At 41.4% G+C, this 21318-nt stretch overlaps 1 protein-coding gene across 4 annotated transcripts; it reads right to left on the bottom strand.

The window, feature by feature from the left end:
* Positions 1-481: 481 nt before the first annotated feature.
* On the bottom strand, positions 482-20141 carry setd1ba (SET domain containing 1B, histone lysine methyltransferase a). Of its 4 annotated transcripts, XM_088355948.1 has the most exons (18): positions 15355-15879; positions 15007-15152; positions 14715-14813; positions 13739-14009; positions 11743-11864; positions 9882-10967; positions 8397-9140; positions 7781-7954; positions 7602-7695; positions 7210-7418; positions 6680-6743; positions 6268-6600; positions 4688-5920; positions 4101-4267; positions 3718-3843; positions 3508-3627; positions 2249-2386; positions 482-1970 (listed from the first exon to the last, which is right to left on the bottom strand). In XM_088355948.1, exons 1-18 carry the CDS (start codon positions 15413-15415, stop codon positions 1797-1799), a joined length of 5361 nt encoding a protein of 1786 aa, XP_088212074.1. In that variant the 5' UTR covers positions 15416-15879; the 3' UTR covers positions 482-1796. The 4 variants fall into 4 exon arrangements, with proteins under 4 accessions (XP_088212074.1, XP_088212071.1, XP_088212073.1 ...); XM_088355946.1 differs by lacking the exons at positions 482-1970; positions 2249-2386; positions 3508-3627; ... (1 more) ...; positions 4101-4267; positions 15355-15879 and adding exons at positions 19233-19340; positions 19419-19499; positions 19750-20141 and having other exon boundaries at positions 4317-5920; XM_088355945.1 differs by lacking the exons at positions 482-1970; positions 2249-2386; positions 3508-3627; positions 3718-3843; positions 4101-4267 and having other exon boundaries at positions 4315-5662; positions 5795-5920; positions 15355-15887.
* Positions 20142-21318: the final 1177 nt, after the last annotated feature.

Raw genomic sequence — 21318 nt, 5'->3', positions numbered from 1 at the left:
AATATTACATTTCAATAAATACAATCTAAAAACTCTCTCCAGCCACCAGAGGGCAGTGTTTGGTTCATGTAGCTTGGTGAGTTGGTTCACGTGTAAAACTATTTACACAACTGTTAAAATGAACCAGTAAACACATGAAATGCCAATCATGAAAATCCTTTCTCCCATTGTTTGTGAATGTGTTGGGTTTAGAAAAGATCCCTCTTCATCTATGATTATAATATGTAGGGTAAATAATTAATCCAGACTGAATGATAAAGCGTAGTACTTAATAACAAAAATTTGAGTTTACTGATCTAGCCCCAGAGCCAATTTGACATCCCTGCACTAAATAATATATTCTCTCTTTAAATACTGGGCAATGGACAAATTGTTTATGTAAGTGAATTAAAAAAAAAAAAAATTAGTCGATTTGAATTGTCTAATTTTGTAAAGTCTTTCTAACAAGATCAAGTTTAAATAATGCAAATGCCAAAAACACTTTATGGATGTACAGTATGCAAAACTGCTTTTATTTCCATTTATTCCCAAACATAATCACGTTTGCCATGTAATAAATAAACGTGAGGAGCAGGCTGGTTGTGCAGTCCTCTTTCTTCGCAGATTCAGCAATTTAGACCCACACTTTCTCCACGCCACAAAAAGACTTTTCATAGAATTTCCAACACAAAAATGAATACAAACAAAGAAAAAACCGAAGCTTGACACAAGCTGAAATGTGGTGCTACAAGCTCATTGCCCGCATAATGTTACCCAGCTCTTGGAGCTCTGATAGTGTAGCAAATCCTCAGGGAATAAAAATATATTTATATTTTTAAGTGAGCTTATTTACAAATGTGGGACGGGAGAGGAATGAAGACGTTTCCACAAGAAACAATCTTTCCGAAAACGGGTGATGGAAGGTGGCTTCCTGTACACGGTGGACCTTCTACTTTTTTGTACTTGAATCAGTTTGTCGTTCCTATTACAGATCCCTGATAATACTTTTTTTTTGAATATTCAGTCTTTTTTTTCTCTAGAAAAAAAAAATCTTAAAAGTGAGACCCCGTGACAAGGTATAAAAGTCTGCTGTTTTTCTGTACAAGTTTACAATATATACAGAAAGTCTCCATCCAGTATGGACATGGTTCTCACGGGGATTCATGTCAGCCTGGCCAAGGAGAAGTGCATTCAACATTTTTTCTTTCATTTTCTACAGAGCAAACCGTTTGAACACTGACAGAATAATACAAGCTTGCCTCAGATGAATTATAAAACTATGCGTAGGGGCTTCAAATTCAGCCTTTGTAAGCAATTTTTAAGGTTGTTTAGTTTTATGCGAGATGGGAAATCTTTGCAAATCGTTATATCACATACTTAGCATTTGGGGTGGTGAGTGGACCTGCAATAAGATTTTGTTGTCGTGATATTAGTGCTCGTGTATGATAAAACCTAAACAAATACTATTAAAGAATATTTGCACTCAGATGCACGGTTGTTAAGCCAAAATTCAAATGATGCAAAGGCAGTCCTTTTTAAATAAGGCAGGAGATGCCTGTTACAATCATAACTCCAGTTGGATTTGGATGTTTACAACAATTCCAAACCAAAATGTTCATGGAGATCTTGATCCCAATCTGGATAATTATGCCTTTGAAACGCACCTTCTAGAAGACGAGTATGCAAACGATACTGAAATGTTTTGCAAATAGGATCGTCATTGTAAGGGGCAGGGCCGATGGTGGACCTATACAAAACAAGTCAAATGGATGGAACAGCACCATTAATTGTAAACCATCAGTGTTAGAAGCTTTTCCTCAGTTGAGCGTTCCCCGGCAGTTCTCTGCGCCACACAAGCAGGGGATTTTCTCGTCCTCAATGGGGAACTTGTAGTCGTATGTGATCTCTTCGTTGACGTTGATGGGTTGCCGTGAGTAGATTACTATCTTCTTTTGAGACTCCACAGTGATCACCTTGGCATAACAGTTAGGCTGCAAGGAAGAAAATGTGAGAGAGAAAAAAATAACAAGTGTTTAAAATAGGAAATGGCAATTGGAGGAATGAAAGACGATATTTGTGATAAAAAATGAAATTTTCCTTTAAAATGGAGAGGCGAAATCAAGGAAAGTATGTTAGGAACGGCGATGTGTAAAATGAAGGAACATAAAAATAGATAAAAAAGCAAGAGGTCCTGGAGAAGTTAAAGGGAGATGAAAAAAGGAGCGGGGAAGAAAGGATGCCTTGCTGTGCTCAGGGGTATCTCTCTTACATTGCAGCTGTGGTTGATGAAGCGCGCAAAGTTTCCGCACTTGGTGGCGTCGATGATGGTGTCATGGTCCACACGGAACATGTAACTGCTGCCAATACCCTCTTCTTCATAACGCTTCTCTCGCATGTCAGCAATCACCTATTGTATGTGGAAACAATTTCACATGAATTTTTGTTTCCCCTCTGATAAGTGCAATAGTTTTTCTAATAATGGAAAAGGAGATAGAATGCTAGTTTGTAACTTGTTTGGGTAGGCCAAGATTATTTTTTTGTCTTTTTTGGTACTTTTTTCTTTCTTCTTTTTTTTGTTTTTGTGTATGTGTTTATCTTGCTGTTGGTCACCCCTCTCGAGGGATATGACTGATGAGGATAGATAGATAGGTTGCACACTTGTTTTGACTTATGAACTGTTAACATCATTGTCACTACAGGCCAATCATGTTGCTGTTCTCTGATTTCCACACTCCTTAGGGGAGATTTGCTAGGAGAATTAACAAAGAAAAAGGCTGCAGGGAGGGCCTTTAGAACAGTTTGGAATCTTTTATCTGTGGTTTGGCTGCTCTCTCCGTCCTTAGAAGTTAAAATTCAATTGATGTCTTGTTTCCTTAGTTTAAGTGTCAACCAAACTGAAGGTGGATGATGACTTGAACTATATGAAAATATATATATTTATTTATTTTATTTTTTAAATCTAAAAAAAAAAACTCACAAATTTGTGAATTAAATCTACATATAATCCCACCGCTAATATCAGGTCAAAATATTAACAGTTCTCCTTATATAATTACAACTTTAGGTCCCCTAGAAATATAATTGTAAAATATGAATAGATTATTTTAAATACCTTGTTTTAAAGAAACGCTTAACACAAATTATAAATGGGATCATCATAAATGTATCCTACACATTTAAAAATCTTTTCAAGGTCCAACAGTAAATTTTGAAAATAAAGTTATTTAAAAAGGTTAATTACTTTCACAACAAGGCTTTCCCCCATCACTTTACCAGTACTCAGACATTAAGCATTTTGGTAAAGATCTACCGTAACTTTTCAACTGTTGCGGTCTTTGCAGAAGGGAGAAAACATAGTGGAGGACCCAGCATTTAAAACAAACCGGAAAGAGAACTTAATAGGTTCACCTGTTGTGCAATCATTTTTTTTTTAACCCTCATGCACTATAATTTTGACTATTTGCAGGTAGATTGGTAGCCGCGCCTAGCCTTGTATTTGCCTTATTAAAGCTGTTGCCGATCTCTTACCTGTCTGATGTTTTGTCCGACATACTCAATGACCATCTCGTCCGCGGCGATGGGCTCCAGAGCAAAGAGACCCCAGTCGTGGATGTGCGACTTGCAGAATCTGATCTTTTTCTTGCGGAACTGAAAGGGTCGACATTTTGTCAGTGTCTCGCTAGAGTCAGGCGCTTCGTCGCAGAAACAAGAGAAGGCGGGTGGGTGCTCAAGGCTCACCTTCAACTGGTTAAATTTCAGCAAGTCACTGTCGCAAGCAAACGATGACAACAAGCGCCGCTGTTCGGATCGCCGCTCAGAGCCCGCCCTTGTGGAAGCATGGACTTGCGCAGGAATACTCATTCCCTGAGAGGACAAAAAAGGGTAAGAGAAAACAAGATTTAAAGAGTGGCAGGAGGTTGTGTGTGGGTGATTCAAATGGGAACTGAGAAATACAGATACAAAATAATCGATTTTAAGATAGAAAATTTCCGCAACAATAAACCCTTTTCAGGCACAGAGATTAACATTATGAATTATTTGCCAAATTCTGATTTCTGGACCCTATAATAAACAAGTGGAATCAATAACTTAAGCAGGTAGTTGCATAGTCACAGTCCCACCTGAGTGTCGAAAGGTGGTTCCTCATACTGCAGCCGCGTACTCTGCAGGTACTTGATCTTGTCCTTCTTGTCTATCTTGTAGTACCCTTCGCTTCGAGCACAGCCGGTCATGTGATCCCTCATGCCGTCATCTCGCCTCTTCTTCTTCACTCGGGGGCAGTTGGTTTGTGCAAGGGGGTCAAGGAACATAGTGTTTTACGCCGACAAAAAGAGGCGTATCGGCTGGTCTCAGACAAAAACGGTTGGAAGTCGCTTCTCAGCTTAATAAAATTAAAATATATTGCTTAATGTTTGATTTGATTACACCCCTAAACGGACTATAAACTAAAAGTGTTTTTCCCCTGCAATAACTTCTGACAAGCCCCTTGATTAGGGATGATATATTGGGGATAACATTTTTTTATTTTTGATGCCATTCTACATTATTCGTTTGCCCTTTATTATCACTCAATCCTTAAAGGGCGTCGTGTTTGACCACATGACGTTATCATTTAATTCCCGAAATAATCAAATTCCATTTAACTTCAAACCAAGTGAATTGGACAATCATGTTTAAAATAACAGAGTGGATGCGTAGTAAAGGATATGTGGGTGATTAACCCAAAGGGTGTCGTTGAGCCAGTCGTTGCCATTGTCCTGCTGAAGCATCTGGTCATACGTGATTTGGAGGAGACGGATGTCCTCCTCATCTATGCCCTCGTTCCATATGTCGTATAATATGGTCATCTCCTCAAACTCGCTGCGTCTGGAGAAGATGGATCGTGGCGGCGTGGTGACGGGTGATAGACTGTCCAGGAGCAGCTCCTCCCAGCCTCGCCGTGCCCTCCGTGTTGGCTTTGTGACCAGAGGCACGTCCTCTTCGTAGGACAGGTAATGGTCTTCGTTTTCGGGCAGCAGATTCGTCTGAGGTTGCACGTGTCGGAAGTCTGAGCTCAGGCCTCCAGGGGAGTTGGCTGGGATTTTCAGAGAGTCAGCGTCTCGTAAAGGAGTCGATTCAGACGATGGCTCAGAAGACTCGGACACGAGGGGGATCTTTTTCCCTTTAGATCGACCTTTGCGCTTCGACAGAACACTTTCGGACGCCTCGGAATCCACACCCGGAAATTCTGGTATCTCTCCGGAGAGGATGGTCGGATGCTGTGTACCTGTCAATGAGGCTTGGTTAGGTAAGGTGCTGACAGGAGGTTCCTTGAATACAGGATGATCGTCAATGCTCTCGGAGGAGATCTTCCGATTAAGTGCAGTGGAATCAGGAAAGACAGGGGTAAAGTTTAAGTCTCGGCCCGGAGTTCGAGGGACTCCGGCGCTGAGGACAGGAGACTGAGCAGGATAAGAGAAAGGACTACCAGGAATGTGCGGGGAGCTGAGCATCAGGCTGCTTCCCGTCAGTGGGGCATCACTACCTGGGGTGTTGGGCACAGTGTCCGTGCTCTGCGACTTGCCCAGACTGCGAGCTCGTTCCATCAGGTCTCGGCCGGGAGTCCTGGGAATTTCCTCGTCCGTGGGAAGGCGAGATCGCTGGGAGAGTTCTGATGGCGGGTAAAGTAGGGAGCGACCTTCTACTGTGGGGCGCGGTGGGAGAGGGAGGTGCATTAAGGAGCCGGAAGAGGTTCGGGTTGCGGGTGCTTCGGAATCATGGTGGAGCGGGGCTAAACCACCTGATTTCGTGGCCGCTCCTTCGGGCTCTGTTTTACCTCTGGGTTTGATCTCTTGGTCACAGTCAGAAGGATGAGTGTCCTTTGGCGAGGGTGGCCGGAGTTTCTCCTGCAAATCCAACTTCATGGTGCGACTTCCGTCAGAACCGATTTCTTCTTCTTTGGCTACAAAATCAGAAAAGTTTTGTATCCTTACGGAGGGCAAAGACCAATCACCTAAAAGCTAGGAACTGAAGCTTTTGGACCCATATGTATTATGCATGCAATTTTTGTTTTCCTTCTTTGGGATACATGGGTTAACATTATTTCATCATTTTGACCTAAGTCATAAATACACAACCTCACCATTTTTGCATCTGTTCAAACATTAAACCTGAAAAATATATAGTTGCTCTCAAACAATATTGGATATAAACATCACTTAAATAAAATAAGCGATTTTTTGTTTTAGTAAAACAGTGATTAATATGCTACTTATGCCATCAGTCAAAACACCTGCATGGAATGCCTACCTGGAACCGCTTTGGGAGACAAAGGTTTCTTGTTCTCCACTAATTTCTCAGGACTTAGAGGTCTGATTTTCGGTTTGCTGCTTAGCTCCTCTGTGACATCAGTGATAGAGATCAAAGAAGGACTGGGTGGCTTAAAGTCAGTCTCCCCCTCTTCATCCGAAGACGAAGATGAAGATGACGAAGATGATGAGGAAGTCTTTCTGGCTTTGCCTGTATCGTCTTCAAGCTCCGCTTCAGAGATCTCCTCTTCCGAGCTCACCTCATACTCAGAGGAGTCCGAGGTGGCTGACGAAGAGTCTGAGCTGCTCTTGGACGATGTGGAACTCCCTGACTCTGCAGAGGATGATGATGTGAGTTGACATACAGATTTTTTTTTTTTAAATAACATTTGGTAATTGGTTGAATGAAGTACCATCATCAGAGGAATCTGAGGATGCGCTCTCACTCGAAGCTCTGGCGACTCCTTCATCACCACTCTTTCAAAACAATAAGTAACATTGAGTCTTCAAAGTCTCTTTACACTTAGAGAAAAAAACTATTAATCACAAACGTGTGTTGATGAATCAGATCTTCACACTTTAAAATCATTGCATCCTTAACGGACATATTAGAGATGAACACCAAATCCACTTATGAATTGTTGATAACACTTCATAGTATACATTAAATTGATCAATAATTTAAGTCAAGGAAATGCCAAATTATATTTTATGTAAGTCACTTCAACAAATGTAATTGCAATATTTTGCTTACCTAAAAAAAATGCCATTTTAAACGTTTCTCTATTTTTGTTTTTACTTCTCTTCCAAAATTCAAATATGTGCACAACAACAACAAAAAACAACTACGTATATGTTATTGGAGGTAATTATGAGCAAAAAAAATTATAAAAGGATGCGGCAATTTTAAAATACAACGCAATTGAAATTTCACTGCTCTTACTTTGCTTGGCGACAGCCTTTCCGGGGCTTCTGTCACATTAGGTTCTTCTTCTCGATCACCCAGCGACTCCTCTTTTCCAGATGTGTCAGCCTCTTCCTCACCCTCACTGTCAAGATCAAGTGGTCGCGAATGTCTTCGTTTGGTAGAAATACCGTCGCCATCTCTTTTATGGTTGTCCGAGGTGAGCTCCGTCTTATCTCGATCACGGTCTGAACATGAGGGAAAAAAATAAGAATAACTACATTAATAAGATATTTTAAATGTTCATCCAAACATTCATTAGCTAACTACAGTGAATTTACTTTTTTATATTTCAGAACTAAATTTCCTTTGGATTTGTTTAGAAATTTGTCAAAACCCCACTAAGTACAAAATATTTTACAAAAATGTACCTTCGTCCTCTAGTTCATCATCAACAGGCGTTGAAGGCCGTGCTCGTTTATTCTCTCCTGCTGTGATAGCCTCAGGCGGGTCCTTCCTTTTAACCTAAGGGTTGCATTCCAATGATTAATATTAAACACTGTGGATGAAATTAGGAGGAACAGATCTACAGAAAAATGTATTTGGCTACCTTGAAAGAAGGCAAGCGGATGGCTCCCCGCAAGCTGATTCCAAGTCCCATGCCTTCATACCCCAGCCCCTCACCCTTGTTCCAGTTCTCAAGCAGACTTGAACCTATAGTCTCTTTAGGTTTAGATCTCTCTTCTTCCTTCCCCTCTGCACTTTTGATAGGAGTCAAAGATGCCTGTGACGAGAACATATAGAATTCAAACCATATTTTGAAATACATTACACAACATTTGTTTAAATTTATAATTAAAGTTTATAAAAAAGCAAGTTTTACTGACGAGTTTTGACTCCAATGATAAATTGTGTTTACAATTGATGATTATTACAGTTCAAAAATAATTGTTCAAATTTTAGAGCTACGGAGCACATTTATTTTTACCTGTGAAAACTTTGTGTATGGCAACAAAAACATTTCATTAAGAAGCTGCACCAGATGTGTGTTGTGAATATTGTTGGTGAGGTGTGACAATACACAGTATTTTCATTCTTAATTGTTGCATAATTAACAAAAGCTATAACAGAGTGTATTAAAAAAACATCAGAAAATTTGGCAATCATAACTTTTTCGAAAATACCAATCAGCAAAATGAATTTCAGACACCATTAAAAAAACTTACTTTTGCTGATCGTTCCTTCTTATCCCACCACTCATCGAAGGCCCTAAAAGCCACCACCTCCACCATTTTGCGATTCAGGTCCCTCTTCATGATTGCCTTGAGTTCTTTGACAATGACCTGCAGCACCCCTTCAACAGTAGCCTTGTGGGGGTCTTCCCTTTTCGTTTCATATCCGGGAGGTGGGACAGTTGGGTTGAACTTTGGCATGCTGGGATGCTGCCACTGTTGACCAGACACTTCTGCATTGCTTGCATGTGTGGTGTCCATAGATAAATGTTGATACGGCGTGGCGAACGGTCCAGTGGTCGCACTGTCAAGAAAGTGTGGGTAAGGATAAGGGCCGCGGGTCTGCGCCATGCGGCTCAGCATCTGCTGCTGCATCTGGAAGGACATGGGAACTGTGCTCCACTGTTCCCACCGCACACAGTTCATCAGCTCCATTTGTACCATTGGGATCATGCCGGACGTGTAGTGAGCCATGTGTGGCAGCAGGTGCGGGTGCACAGCAGGGTGGGCAGCCAGGTGAGCCGGATGCCCTGGCACAGCACTAAGGTGATGGTGTGGCATGGCAAAGCCTGCCTGGTGAGCCAAGTGGGAGAAACCTGGTGTATGGAGCGCCAGATTCTGGATGGGGGACACAGCGGAGTTGACAACGATGCCTTTGCCACAGTCGCCGCCAGTGATTGGCGTGCCGGGCATCTCGTCATCAGAGATCTCCATATCTTCCCCGGACGATGGATGACTCTATAACAAAATATGAGAAGTCATCCAAAACATTGAATCAAAAGTTAAAGTAGGAATGCATCCAAATTAGTGTATTGCAGAATTAAAATGACACCTCCCAAATAGCAATTAAAAATGTATCAATATTACTTAATATGCGAAACGCGCTTCATCATGAATAAAATTCTATAATAATCCATCATAAGTCTTCAAAATGGGTTCATGTCTAAGTCAAGAGCTATTTCTTGACCAGACCCACATGCTACTTATGTTACCTTCTGATTTTGTTTTGTTTTTTAAGGACTTGATTGCCTAACATTTAACTGCCATCCTTCTCCTGATTCACAAGAGTGGCAAAAAATAATTTCAACAAAAAAGGCCGTTTATTCACCAATTCCACAAGCAGATAACAATACGCCCTAGTTAAAACATCCCATCGAAAAGGAAAATATTGTATTTTCTGCACTATTAGAAAATAGGAATAAACAATCGTTTGCAATATATCTTACTTATATATAAGGCAAATCGGACAATAAGGTGCATAGAATTAAAATTACAGTAAAAGTTAGGGTTGCACAATAATTTGGGTGCCTTGTAGTCCGGGAAATACAGGAGCTCATTTCTGCACTTAATCCATCAAGCAAACAGCTTTCAGGTTTTACTACACTTCTGTGAACACCACAATGATTGTTCTGAGCTCAATTTATTTTCGTCAGCCTTAATAAAAACTGAACATTTGTCTTTAAAACGGTGCCACCTTACCGTCTCCATTTTTTCTGCTGCCGTGTGAGCTCGAGGATGTTCCTCTTTAAATTGACTGTTGCTGTTGTGGTCAAGGGGGGAGCCGCTGCGCTTGACCAGTGAGGCGGTACCGTAGATGGGCTCATCGTCCTCATCTGAATCCGGCAGTGGCGTGGGACTGATGTCCTCTAAGCCTGTGCTAGTGGGTCGGGAGTTTGGTGCACCCCCACCTGTAAATGGGGCGATGGGGGAAAGCTGGGAGGACGAGGAGGAAATGGGACTTCCCTCCATTCGCACCTCAGTGTCGGAATCCCGTTCTGCCAGGAAAGGCAGTTTAGTCCTTTTCTCCTTGAGCAGCATCTCAATGCGCGAGTCGAGGCTGTTGCGCTCGGAATCGCCGGCGGGCAAACTGGGTGATGGGCAATGATCAGGTGTCCTGGGAGGAGGCGTGCTAGGATGATGCCCTGGTTCCGGCGGGGGCTCAGGTATAGGGGGGGTTTCTGGTCGGACATTCGAGGTCAAAACGTCAATTGGAGCAGCCACAGGTGGTTGAGGTGGACGTTGGTACTCATCCTCCCTTTGGGGCGGGTGATGAAACGCTTCTGATGGGGGAAAAGCGGGAGGCAACTGAGCCTGGTAGGGTGAGAAAGCGGATTTGAAGTTGGATGTGGCAGGAGGAGGTGCTGTGTATGAGAAAGATGGGGTTGAAGGTGGAGGCTCAGGAGGGCTGAGGTGCAGCTGCTTGAAGGACACTTGTTCGGGAGTTGCACTCCGATGCATGTTGCTGCGATACTGAGGCCTCTCCGGTCTGCGATTGTACGCATTCTGGAACTTGCTTTCATGTCTCCGTGACTTGTAGCTTCCCGAACTCTCTGCCCGGCTCGGCTGGTATGCTGGTGTGGACTGGCGACTAGAGTAACTAGAGTCTTGAGAAAAGGGGGTCCCTGTTTGGCGAGGTGTACCCTGGGACTGAGGGGTGTCCTGCCTCAGGCTAGAGTAGCCTGTCTCCAGGGACAGTGGTGTAGTGGAGCTGCTGCTGCCTGGCGGCACCGAGCCCGCCGCGGCTGACAAGCTGCTTTCCGACAACCTGCGGATGGGTTCGCATGCCTTTGATAGAGACAAAAAAAGCCAAATTACAACCATGTGGGAGACTTTTAAGTCAGAAAACATTCAAAACAGAAAGTATCACAATACAAAATCTTCTGCCTGATGAAAAATGTTGGGTTTCACACAATGTGCCGTATAAAAGATCCAAAGTTTGCAGGGAAATTTAAAAACAAAGAATCGGCACGTTTCATTTAGTCTTTGCCCCCCCCCCCGACCCCCCCCCCCCCCCCCCCGCCAAAAAAAAACAACTTGAGAGTCGGTGTTGGCGCATTAACAATAGAAAGTACATTGCAAACAAAACTCGACAATTCATACAATGCCCCTGCCCACCAAAGAAAAATAAAATCAAAAAGATCGTCCTAGTGACATCAGCACATCTCATGAAATCCTGGTGCACGTACACCTTTAAATCTAATTTATCGATCGTACCACTGAAGAGAAACCCCTGGCAGATAAGTTAAAAGATGGGATTAAAGGAACTGAAAATATAGGTACAGTTCTACAATATAAAGAATAGTAAAAATCAGGTGTGGGTCGACTGGTTCTCAACAAGTTGGGCAGGAGAGAAACTCAAAAACAAAAAAATACTACACCTGAGAGTTTCAAATCAATGATTTGAAAACCCTACTGGCAAAAGTAAATAATTAACTCCAACTATTGTATCATGGGGCAGCAAAAAGTCAAAGGTCATGTTTTAGAGCGGTTGAAAGAGAACAAGTCTGTATGGTATAAATCATAACCGTAATCCTAGAAATGGGAGTATTTTATTTCTTACTAGTAAAGCTTCCGCCAGGATTCGAGGAGAAACTTCTCTCGCATCCTCACCCCCGACAGGCAAGGTCCGCGGTGTGTAGCTTCCGTTAATAAGGAGCTGGAAGTACCGAAGGCGACTCTCACCTGAGAAGCAGATAACAGCGAGGTGTGATGCTGGGTCTACAGAACAACCTGTTATGATTCATTTCAAATTGTTTGGACTGGGTTGACAGCCAAATGCAAAACGATGTGGAGAAAATAATTTAACATTTTTTTGTAATTACATTTCAAAGGTTGAATTATATTACATTATAATTCATGACAACCTCAATTTCCAGTAAGCAAAAAATGTGACAGCAAAAATAAAAACAGTAGAAGTATAAAATAAAATCAATACAATTTCAGAGAATTAAACAAAATGTTAAAAGTTTAATGAACTAAATTAAATAATCGAAACCATTGCTAAACAACATCAAGAAAAGAACATTCACTACTTTTTTGTATTATGCAGTAAGGAAAAACAAAACTAAATGTAAATTTAGTTATCATCACTGCCATTTCTGTCTTAAAATGTAGATTCAGGGTGTTTCAAACTCACACGCTCCTCTACTATGTGTATTTGTACTGCTAATAATGTTTTTAATGCTTGGCCTTTGTGGTTTTTGTGGTCGCAAGGTAAATTGCAAATGTTTCATTAGTTTATACCTTGGGTGGCTACAGGTGAGATGTCACCTACACTACCGCTTAATTATACTAAGTCACCACAAGCATTATTGTCAAATACAGTTCTCAGCTTGAGAATGTGACAGCGGTTTTAATACTTTTTTTTAACGTTGAACGGCATTGGATCTTTGGTTAGAGGAATCATTAAAAAGGACCTCAATAATGAATGACATTTCTAAGTAGAGAACACAATGCCTATCAAAGTAATCTGAAACCCAAGTGTTATGCAGAAGAATCCATTGTTTTGTTCAAAAGTAGAGAGGGGCTTGAATGTTGGAGTCACCGTTTTAAATTAGAACTTGATCTTTATTACCTTACTAGGTATACAAAGAAGCTCAGGATTATTAAAGAAATACGGTACACATTTAAGTCCACCAACAGACTACTAAAATTCAATACAAAAAAAAACATGGCGGGTCTAACAAAACTCTAATCAATGTATTTTAGAATTCATGAGAATGCACTAAACATCCATCCATTTTCTGCACCGCTTATACTCACTCGGGTAACGGTGGTGCTGGAGCATGTATTGGCTGCGGCTGCATCGGGTCAGATGCAATCGACATTTCGTTCTGTGTACATTGTTACACAGAATGACAATACAAGGAAATTATTATTATTATTATTATTATTATGTATTATGTATCCTCTTTTTAAAAAGGCTATTACCACAGTGGAGCTGAGGAATTGTGATAGTCTTTATGTATATTTACTGACCCCTGGCGGCTAATGCGCAAACATCGGAAGGATTTGCATGCAGAAACAAATTGCATTGCAATGCAAAAAGTTAATTATTAATATTAAAATTATATTCACTATGTTATGATATGAGTGACATTTTAATTAAAACATGCTGCAAATGTTTTTACACATAAAAACCATGTGTGTTTGGTTAGTTTTCTACAGTAGGGCATTCCTGAAATATCATTTTGAATATAATTATTTTTCATTGCAGTCAAAAGACCATATTTTATTTTGATTTTTTTTTAGTTAAACCCATCGAAATCAAAACAGATCTAAAATTTCAACTTAATGTACACTCTCCCGAAAAATGACAGCAGAGTTGATTTTGGTGTTGGTGGCGTCAAGTTGATGAGTGCTTACAAGGCTGAAATTAGGCTCACTGGGGAATGGATGGTGCCCCCAGTCAGGGGCTTGAGGGAGCAGGGATTACATTCACCGAAATTCAATTAGATCTCAGTTCCCGAGCAAAGCAGTTGATCACATGACAGCTGTTGCCCAAAGTAAGCCCTATGTTGGAAGTGAAAATCTGGTAGTATCTGCAAGTTCTTTACCTTTTGGGTCCAGCTCCACGTGGATGATGTTCCCCATCACAGACGTGTTGTGTAGCTTCTGCACAGCCGCCTTGGCAGATTTGACGCTCTCAAATACCACTTTGGCAATGCCCAGGTGTTTCTTGTTCTTAGGGTTGTAAAGGATCTCCACCTCCTCAATGTCTCCAAACTTCTTACACATGTCGGTCAGGAAGCCCTCGCGGATGTTGTCATTCAAGCGAGCAAATGTCACTTCCTTCGGAGGCACGGGGCCGATGTAAAACTCGTCAATCTTCAAAAAGGAGATTTTAAGCAAAATGATGGCGTCAGACAAATTGCTATGCAAAGCACGGCTAGAACCTAAAGCTTTGAGTAGCTGTTTTGAGAAATCTCACTAAGGCTATGTAATGGTAAACATTTGTCCAAATGATCAAGCAGTGCACGAGGTATACAGATTCTTTCTAAAATCTGACACTATGGCCATTTTCTTTCGAAGAAGCAAAATGCACTCTCAGCGTTTCAATCAAATTTGACTGTAAAACACAGAAACTTGTCTTAACTGCACATACATTAGTTAGAGCAAATCAAATGAAAAACCTTGTAGCTATCTGCAGAAAAGATGACATTGCTTAACTTTAGTCTTATGAGGAAGGAGATAAGATCATGGATGACATTTCATTTTTCAGCAAGATGATTAGTGATCACCAAGAATTAAGGAAATTATAGATGATCATCTGCCGACTGATAGATTACTGCACCCCAAAAAGCATGAACCTCACTTTAAATGGGAAAGTAAATAGATGCAAGAGAAATGTGCAAAACTGTAAACAGAAAAAGCAACAGTTTGATGAGTTTAAATTGCTAATATTGATTCACAAATACGAGTGCACCAGAAGGGCAAGTGGTGTGTTTGGAATTAATGACAGACAAGCACTACGGAAGAGTAGTGGTGGAAAAACCACCGGTAGACCAAGGGGACAAATGTTGTAAAGCCTACCTTAAATTTGGGCACTGGTAAGTCCGTTTCTTTGTATTTAGTCCATAAACGACCGATCCTTGGATCTCTGACGCTGTCCACCGGTGGCATCCCCGAGTTCTGAGGAAATGAGGAAGCACAACGCTGTCATCCCGCTAACCGCTCATTCACTACTACGACGAGTAAACAAAGTAGAGTAAAGTCGCTCTGGCTTTTTCGACGACCACAGTGGTGGAGTTAAGATCCAGAGACGCGATGCCTCCGTAATGGACATCGACTCCTAGGTTACTTTCACCGGCGGCGGTCGACTTACAGGCATGTTGAAAGCATGTCCATCATAGCGAAACAGCTTGTGCGAGCCCTTTTTCAACGCCGGGTCGATGATCAACTTAAAACTTCGCCAGTGGTGGCTCCGCTTTTCCGTCGAGCCGGGGTGACTGTCCGTGCCGTTGGCCAACGCTGAAAACACACACACGGGAAGGTAAACCCCAGCTAACGTGAGCCAGCAACGGCGGCTATAACACTCGCTCGCAGCCGCCAGTTAACCCAGCACCTTCCTCGTTCGCGACACTTCCAATAAAAAGGCTACACACGCGTGACTTTATGTCGCTCGGCAAGGCAATCAAATGAAAGGTGGAGAACGAGAAGGGAAATGGCTTACTTGAACTCTGCTTTCTGCCATGGTCCTCGTATAATTTGTTTCTCTCCCCCGGCTTGGACATGTTTCGCCCCTATCGAGGGATTTTTTCTTGTCGAATCGGCGAGATAAAGGGGAGTTGCTTTCCGCCCCGCTTACGTTACATGATTTCCCTAAAAGAAAGCTAGAAGTGTCTCGTTTCTGAGCGAGAGCCCACATATATTGTGCGGCTGCAGCTTGAGTCCGTGTTGCTGTGTGTGGAGAGCTTCGACGGGGTACCGTCGCTTCTTTCTCTCTCCCACAATACAGCGCCTAGCTTAGCTTGGGCTTTGGCCCCGCGTCGAGACGACAGGCGCACTTTCGCCACGACAACTACAACCCGCTCGTAGACTAAAGATAAAGGCGTCGACTAAGGATGTCGATTAACAATTCCATAATTCAAATATATATTGCACGTTGGATCTAATTTTGAAAAAATCTTTAGATTTTCTTGTATTGAATTGACAGCCTCAGCACGTTTGTGACGAATCTGCCCTGCTCGTGTTGACCAAACGGAAGATAACAACTCGTTCGACTCTCTCCTCAAATGAGCAGAAACATTTGTTTTAAAAATGCCAAAAGGCATTTGTTTTTATAACACTTCTACATGTTGACCTTATTAGGATTGTCACCGAAATATGAAAAAAGAAAAACAGCTGGTAGCCCTTCAAATAAAAGACAAAGATATATTTGCTTTACAGCAAAGCAGAAATTTAGCTTGTGACTTAATTTGAGTAAATCAAAGTCAAAGTTCCTTAATAGTAAATGTGTCTCTTATCTGTAACCCCAAATGTATTAAATATATAGTATGTGCTCGACTCCCTATAGTATTAAAGTAAAATCAGATCCATCAACTCAGTGGATATAGAAGATCTACAAACCAGTTTTAATTTGTATTTAAAAAAAACATTTATGGAATGTGATTCTATAAAATATGTACACAATGTTCAGTAAGTAAAAGAAAAAAATAGGGTAGAGTTATTATCATCACTACAGGCAGCACAGTGGATAACCTGTGTGCAGCACAGTGGATAACCTGTGTGCAGCACAGTTCTGAGGTCATGGGATCGAACCTTCCTGTCTGGAGTTTACATGTTCTCCCCATGCTTATTTGGGTTTCCTCAGGGCAATCCGGTTTCCTCTCACATTCCAAAAACATGCATGTCAGGTGAATTGCCGGTCCAAATTGTCCCTAGGTGTGAATGAGCGAGTGAGTGGTCTGTCTCTGTGCCCTGCAACGGACGGGCAACCAGTTCAGGGTGTCCCTGCCGACTGCCTGAAGATAGCTCGGATGGGCTCCAGCACCCCCGCGACCCTACTGTGGATAAGCGGTGCAGATAATGGGTGGATGGATGGATATTATCACTATGGTTAAGTTTGCTTTCAGGATTAACATCAAAATTCATTTATATGAAAAATAAAAACAAACCTGCCACACAGCACCTAAACTTGCGCATATAAACTCTTAAAAAAGATTGTTTTTCCGGATTTTTTTCTTTTTATGAGCAAATGCTTGAAACATTTGTGTTCACTGACTGCCATTTAAAATTGATCATCAGACCAAAATGTTTCACTTCTATTTCCCTAATCGTATCTTGTACAATAGTCAAATGTGTCTTCATTCGTTTGGTCAATTATTGGATAGATTTAAGGGGCGTAATTATGGAGTTCTGTTTTGTTAGTGCTCAGGTAAACAATAACAAATAAAAGTAAAAATCAGGCAGCGCTTGACAGAAACACCCCAAAAAATGTAACAGCATTATAATCCGTGCTGGGACTAACATGTTGCAAAGGAACACGTTCTTGGAATGCAATTACTTTTGTCGGTTCACGAGAACTGTAAAAAGGTATTAATACATTTTGTAACTCAATTGTAGTTACAACATGGTGCGTTCTTCGCGCTACTTATTAAAAGCAGATTGTTAACACGTCCTTTGAACGTTCCTCCTTCGCTCACAATGTAACATAACCCTCTATCTGCCAGCAACAAGCTCAGAAAGGTTGGGCATTTTCAGATATAGCTACAAAGTAAAACTGAATGAAGTTACAGTGGTGCCGTCTTGCGCACAAAGTACTACGAAATTATCCTCATTGAAATATCCTCTCTACGGAATATACTCATATCCAAGCTGTATTTACAACCATAAAACAAAATACTGAAATTAGGGGGTCAGTTTATATGTGCATGTTTGGTTATGCGTCACCAGTAGCGAACGGTAGTCAGCATATGTGAAGGGGGCGTGGCTTGTACAAGAAGAATTTTTTTTTTTTTTTTTTAAATCAATGGGGCAGACATGAGCACAGAATTTAAAGTAAACGTGTGCTGAATTTTGGTGTTTTTATTTGTGAAATTGTTTTTGCAATACACTCTGCTTGGAAAAAAAACATCTTGGACAGTACCTAGAAATGGAAAAGGAAAGCTTGAGGTAATTTGAAGCCCGGCGACAAAATGGATATGGAGTGTCTCGACTGAGTGTTCGTTTGCAAGTTCTCAAACTTGCAGATAAATGAAGGGTTTCTTCTATTTTTTTTATTATGAGGCTATTTTAAAGCAGTTGGTCGGCTTCAATGCGAGTAGAAACGCTAACTTGTAACTAGATTTTTACTTACAGAGTAACACACTACTTTTGGGTGTCAGTCATCAGAGAGGTGACAGAATTATCTTTAAATGACATAACTAGTAACTGTAACTATTGTTGTTGAGTAACACGCTCAACGCCGATTACAATGTAAAGGCGATTTAATTCTGCAGCCAATGCTTCTATGCAGCGGCACAGATAATAAACACATGCTCACTTAATTTTGAAGTGACTGCTTGAATCCACTGGAGTTGTTTTAAAGTAAATAAAAGCTTTTGTTTGAAAGTAGTTCTACTTTCCCCAACAAGAGGTTTTGTTTGACATTTGCTGCTCTGCTCCCCCCATCAACCAATGCTCAGGCAATTGGCTGGTTAACAGCAGGCAGCCTGGCCAACCAATCAGAGTGTAGCTGAACGAGGCGCTGCTGCTTTTAGAGGGAGGCACAAGAAGTCCTTCAACACACAGGAGAGAGAGGGCGCCTGAAAGCTCTCTCAGCAGCCATTTTCCTACAAAAGCACAGGGACTTAATGGCCTACATGGCTTTCCTTTGTTCCAAAAAGGGATCTTACATTTGATTTCCTTACCTCTCATGGACTATGATAAGATCCAGTGATTACTTCCTTTGAAAGGGACTGAGAAGAAGGAAGAGAATGTACTGGATGTAATTACCTTGTGAACATTTTCAGCCTTTTTTCCTCTGCTTGGAATCATTTATATTTGTCTTAAGCCAGGTCTCATGGCACTCCCCTGTTATACTAGTTTTCATTTTTAAATGAATGTAAATAAAATGTTACATTTATTTGAGAGTGTAAGGAAAAACAAAGTTTAAATTATCTAAATGTAAAGTTGAGGCCTTGTATGAGTAACAGTGAGTAAGTCCAATTTTATGATACTATTTGTTTGTGAATAAGGCATGCAATTTATTGTTCATTAAAATATTCCTGCCCTTCCATAAAGAAAGCTTTTTGTTGCATCATTATTCTCTTAACCTCTCGTCAAATACCAGTGGGCGTCATTGTTGGCCTCATGTGGGTTACTGTCTCACCATTTGTTCCAGAACCCAACTGCTTTGTTTAACGTCTCTCTCGACATTTTCTCCCAAAACAGAAACTGCTGGACTTTTGGAGACTGCATGGCAAAAAGGTTGGTCCGTGCTGTCCCCAGTTTTATGGAAACAAATGACCTTGCTCAAGGACAGACCTGATTTCCCCAAACCACTCAGCAACATCTGCAGTCCAAGACTCCCTAAGCCAGAAGACAAGGACCACGGTTGAAGATATTTACCTCAAATGCAGTGTGAAGGCCTACATGACGCAAGTACAGGAGGAACGACTTCTGCTCCATCTTCGGATCCTCCAACAATGTCATTAACACGGGCTGGGGAGACATCTCCTGAAAAGGAAGGACTCTTTCAGCACAAAAGTGAGAGCTCTTTAAAAAAAAAAAGTAGAAATAATGAGTGCTTCTTGCCATTTTCTCCCAGCCCGTGAAGAGTGAATCTTCAGCCATCATCTGTTTTGGCAATATGCAAACCATCTCTCCCTCTTTCTCCTTGGAAGACAGGCTCACGTCAACCATAAAAACATCTTCCATATCAACCACTTACTAAGAAACATCTCATTTAAACGACAAGGAAATGTTGTTTGGTAGGTAATTGATTTTAACACTTCACTTTGGACTTTTTAAAAATTCTATATAAAGGAATTCTCTCTTTCCAAGTGAGTTCCATCCATAGTTTTCTACTACAGCAACTTATGTAACATAGTACCTTTTTGTATATATATCAATATTGTAGACTTACAGCTGGTATTCAAAATATGTAATCCAAGTCTGTAAAAGGCAAAAGGAATCTTAATAGGGAGACATCTTGGGAATTTTCACTGCTGCCATTAGTCACTAAAGTGGCGTGTTGGTTTAAAAGTGTCGAGCAGTTTCTCGGCTGTGCTCGCTCTCAAAATGGCTTCTGGGCGCGCGCGCACACACATAATGCGGCAGCGCACTTGTAATTCGGACTGGGTGGGAGAGGTCCTCTCGTTCGGGAGGAAGAACACTTCAAGGAGGTGGGGGGAGGGGATTTTCTCGAGGCTTCTACACGCGAAATAGGGCGTTTTTCCTTCTGCGTGTCATTGGAATGGGAATTGACGTGCAGGCCGGCGGGGAATTGTCGAAGAATCAAGAAAGGGGAGGAATAAAAGATGGCGACGGTCGAACCGCGCTGAGGGGAGGGTGGGAGGCGTTGCCAGGGCAACAGCAGGCTCTGCAATCCGCCTCCGTTTTGTTCCCTTATAAGGTCACGGGAAGTCATGCTCGGCTGTTTGCTCGCAGTGGAAAAACAACCTCGGAAATAACGGTGACTGAGACTGACTTAAGGGGCCACGTTGAGCATATTTACATGAAGGCACTCGTTTGCCGTGTCGTTCCCGTTTTGAGCAACTCTCCGAGCGTGTGTCGAGAGGCCTGTTTTTCCTGCTCGCCGTGTTTATTTTGGGCATTCCGCCACGAGGTCACGAGGCTGTTCTCTGAGCGCGTTACCCTCCCCCACACTGTCACTATGCGCCTCCTGACCAGTAATGGGAATTCCGACTCTTTTTAGAGAACTGGCATTTTTGGCTCGGCTCACTGAAAAGAGCCGCTTCTACACATTTTTCAGTCGCTTTATTTCGTATATTACCATTATCAACGTATTTATAAGTACAAATTAATTACTAATTCGTTTTAAAACGTATTATACGTTCCCCACAGTTAATGATGGTCATTCCGTCTCTTCTGCTTAGCTCACTAAAAATAGCCGACTCTTTTGGCTCCCCAAGTGCTCTTCAGATTTTTTGGGAGTTGCTATAATCCAAGGTTCTCCAATTTGGTACCGCGGGCACCAGGGTGTACCTTAAGGACTACCGAGGTGCCCATTGACCTATTCTGAAAATAGCTCACCAGTGCTGGGTCATTGTGATTTTCTAGTAAATTGATTTTATAATGGTTGACTGAGTCTTAAAAACCCCACTTGAAACAATTATGTGGATAGTAACATACTGTTAAGGTGATAAGTTATTGTTTTGGAAATGTATATCAAACCTTTGCACTAATTAGTAACAAAAATATATTTCATCTTAAAAAAGATTGGAGATCCCTGCTTTAAACCATAAATGATCAATTATTACGTAACATTATGCCAAAGGTTACTTGAAAATTGTGAAAATAAAGCCAAAAAGGGGAAAAAAATTCAGAATTGGAAAAAGAGTGATAAAAGAAGAAAAAAGACAAATCAAAAGCTAGGGGAAAAAGAATCGAGGGAAATGAAGAAAGATCTTAACAAATTGAGAAAATAATAAAAAAAAAAAAAGAAAGGGCTTCACTTGAAAAGGGAGAGAAA

This window comes from Urocampus carinirostris, chromosome 16 (genome assembly GCF_059441175.1).
Source record: "Urocampus carinirostris isolate Australia breed hairy pipefish chromosome 16, RoL_Ucar_1.0, whole genome shotgun sequence".
Lineage (NCBI taxonomy): Eukaryota > Metazoa > Chordata > Actinopteri > Syngnathiformes > Syngnathidae > Urocampus > Urocampus carinirostris.
The sequence above is the reverse complement of the archived record's forward strand: the minus strand, read 5'-3'. Positions and strand labels throughout refer to the sequence as shown.

What these genes read in the sequence shown, in the direction of transcription:
- setd1ba (XM_088355948.1), bottom strand. Translation starts at nt 15,415, where the DNA reads ATGTCCAAGCCGGGGGAGAGAAACAAATTATACGAGGACCATGGCAGA. An exon ending in CGTGGAGCTGGACCCAAAAG is followed by an intron (nt 11,865 to 13,738) that starts GTAAAGAACTTG and finishes TCTGCTTCTCAG; the next exon opens with GTGAGAGTCGCCTTCGGTAC. An exon ending in CAGCAGAAAAAATGGAGACG is followed by an intron (nt 9,141 to 9,881) that starts GTAAGGTGGCAC and finishes ATTTTGTTATAG; the next exon opens with AGTCATCCATCGTCCGGGGA.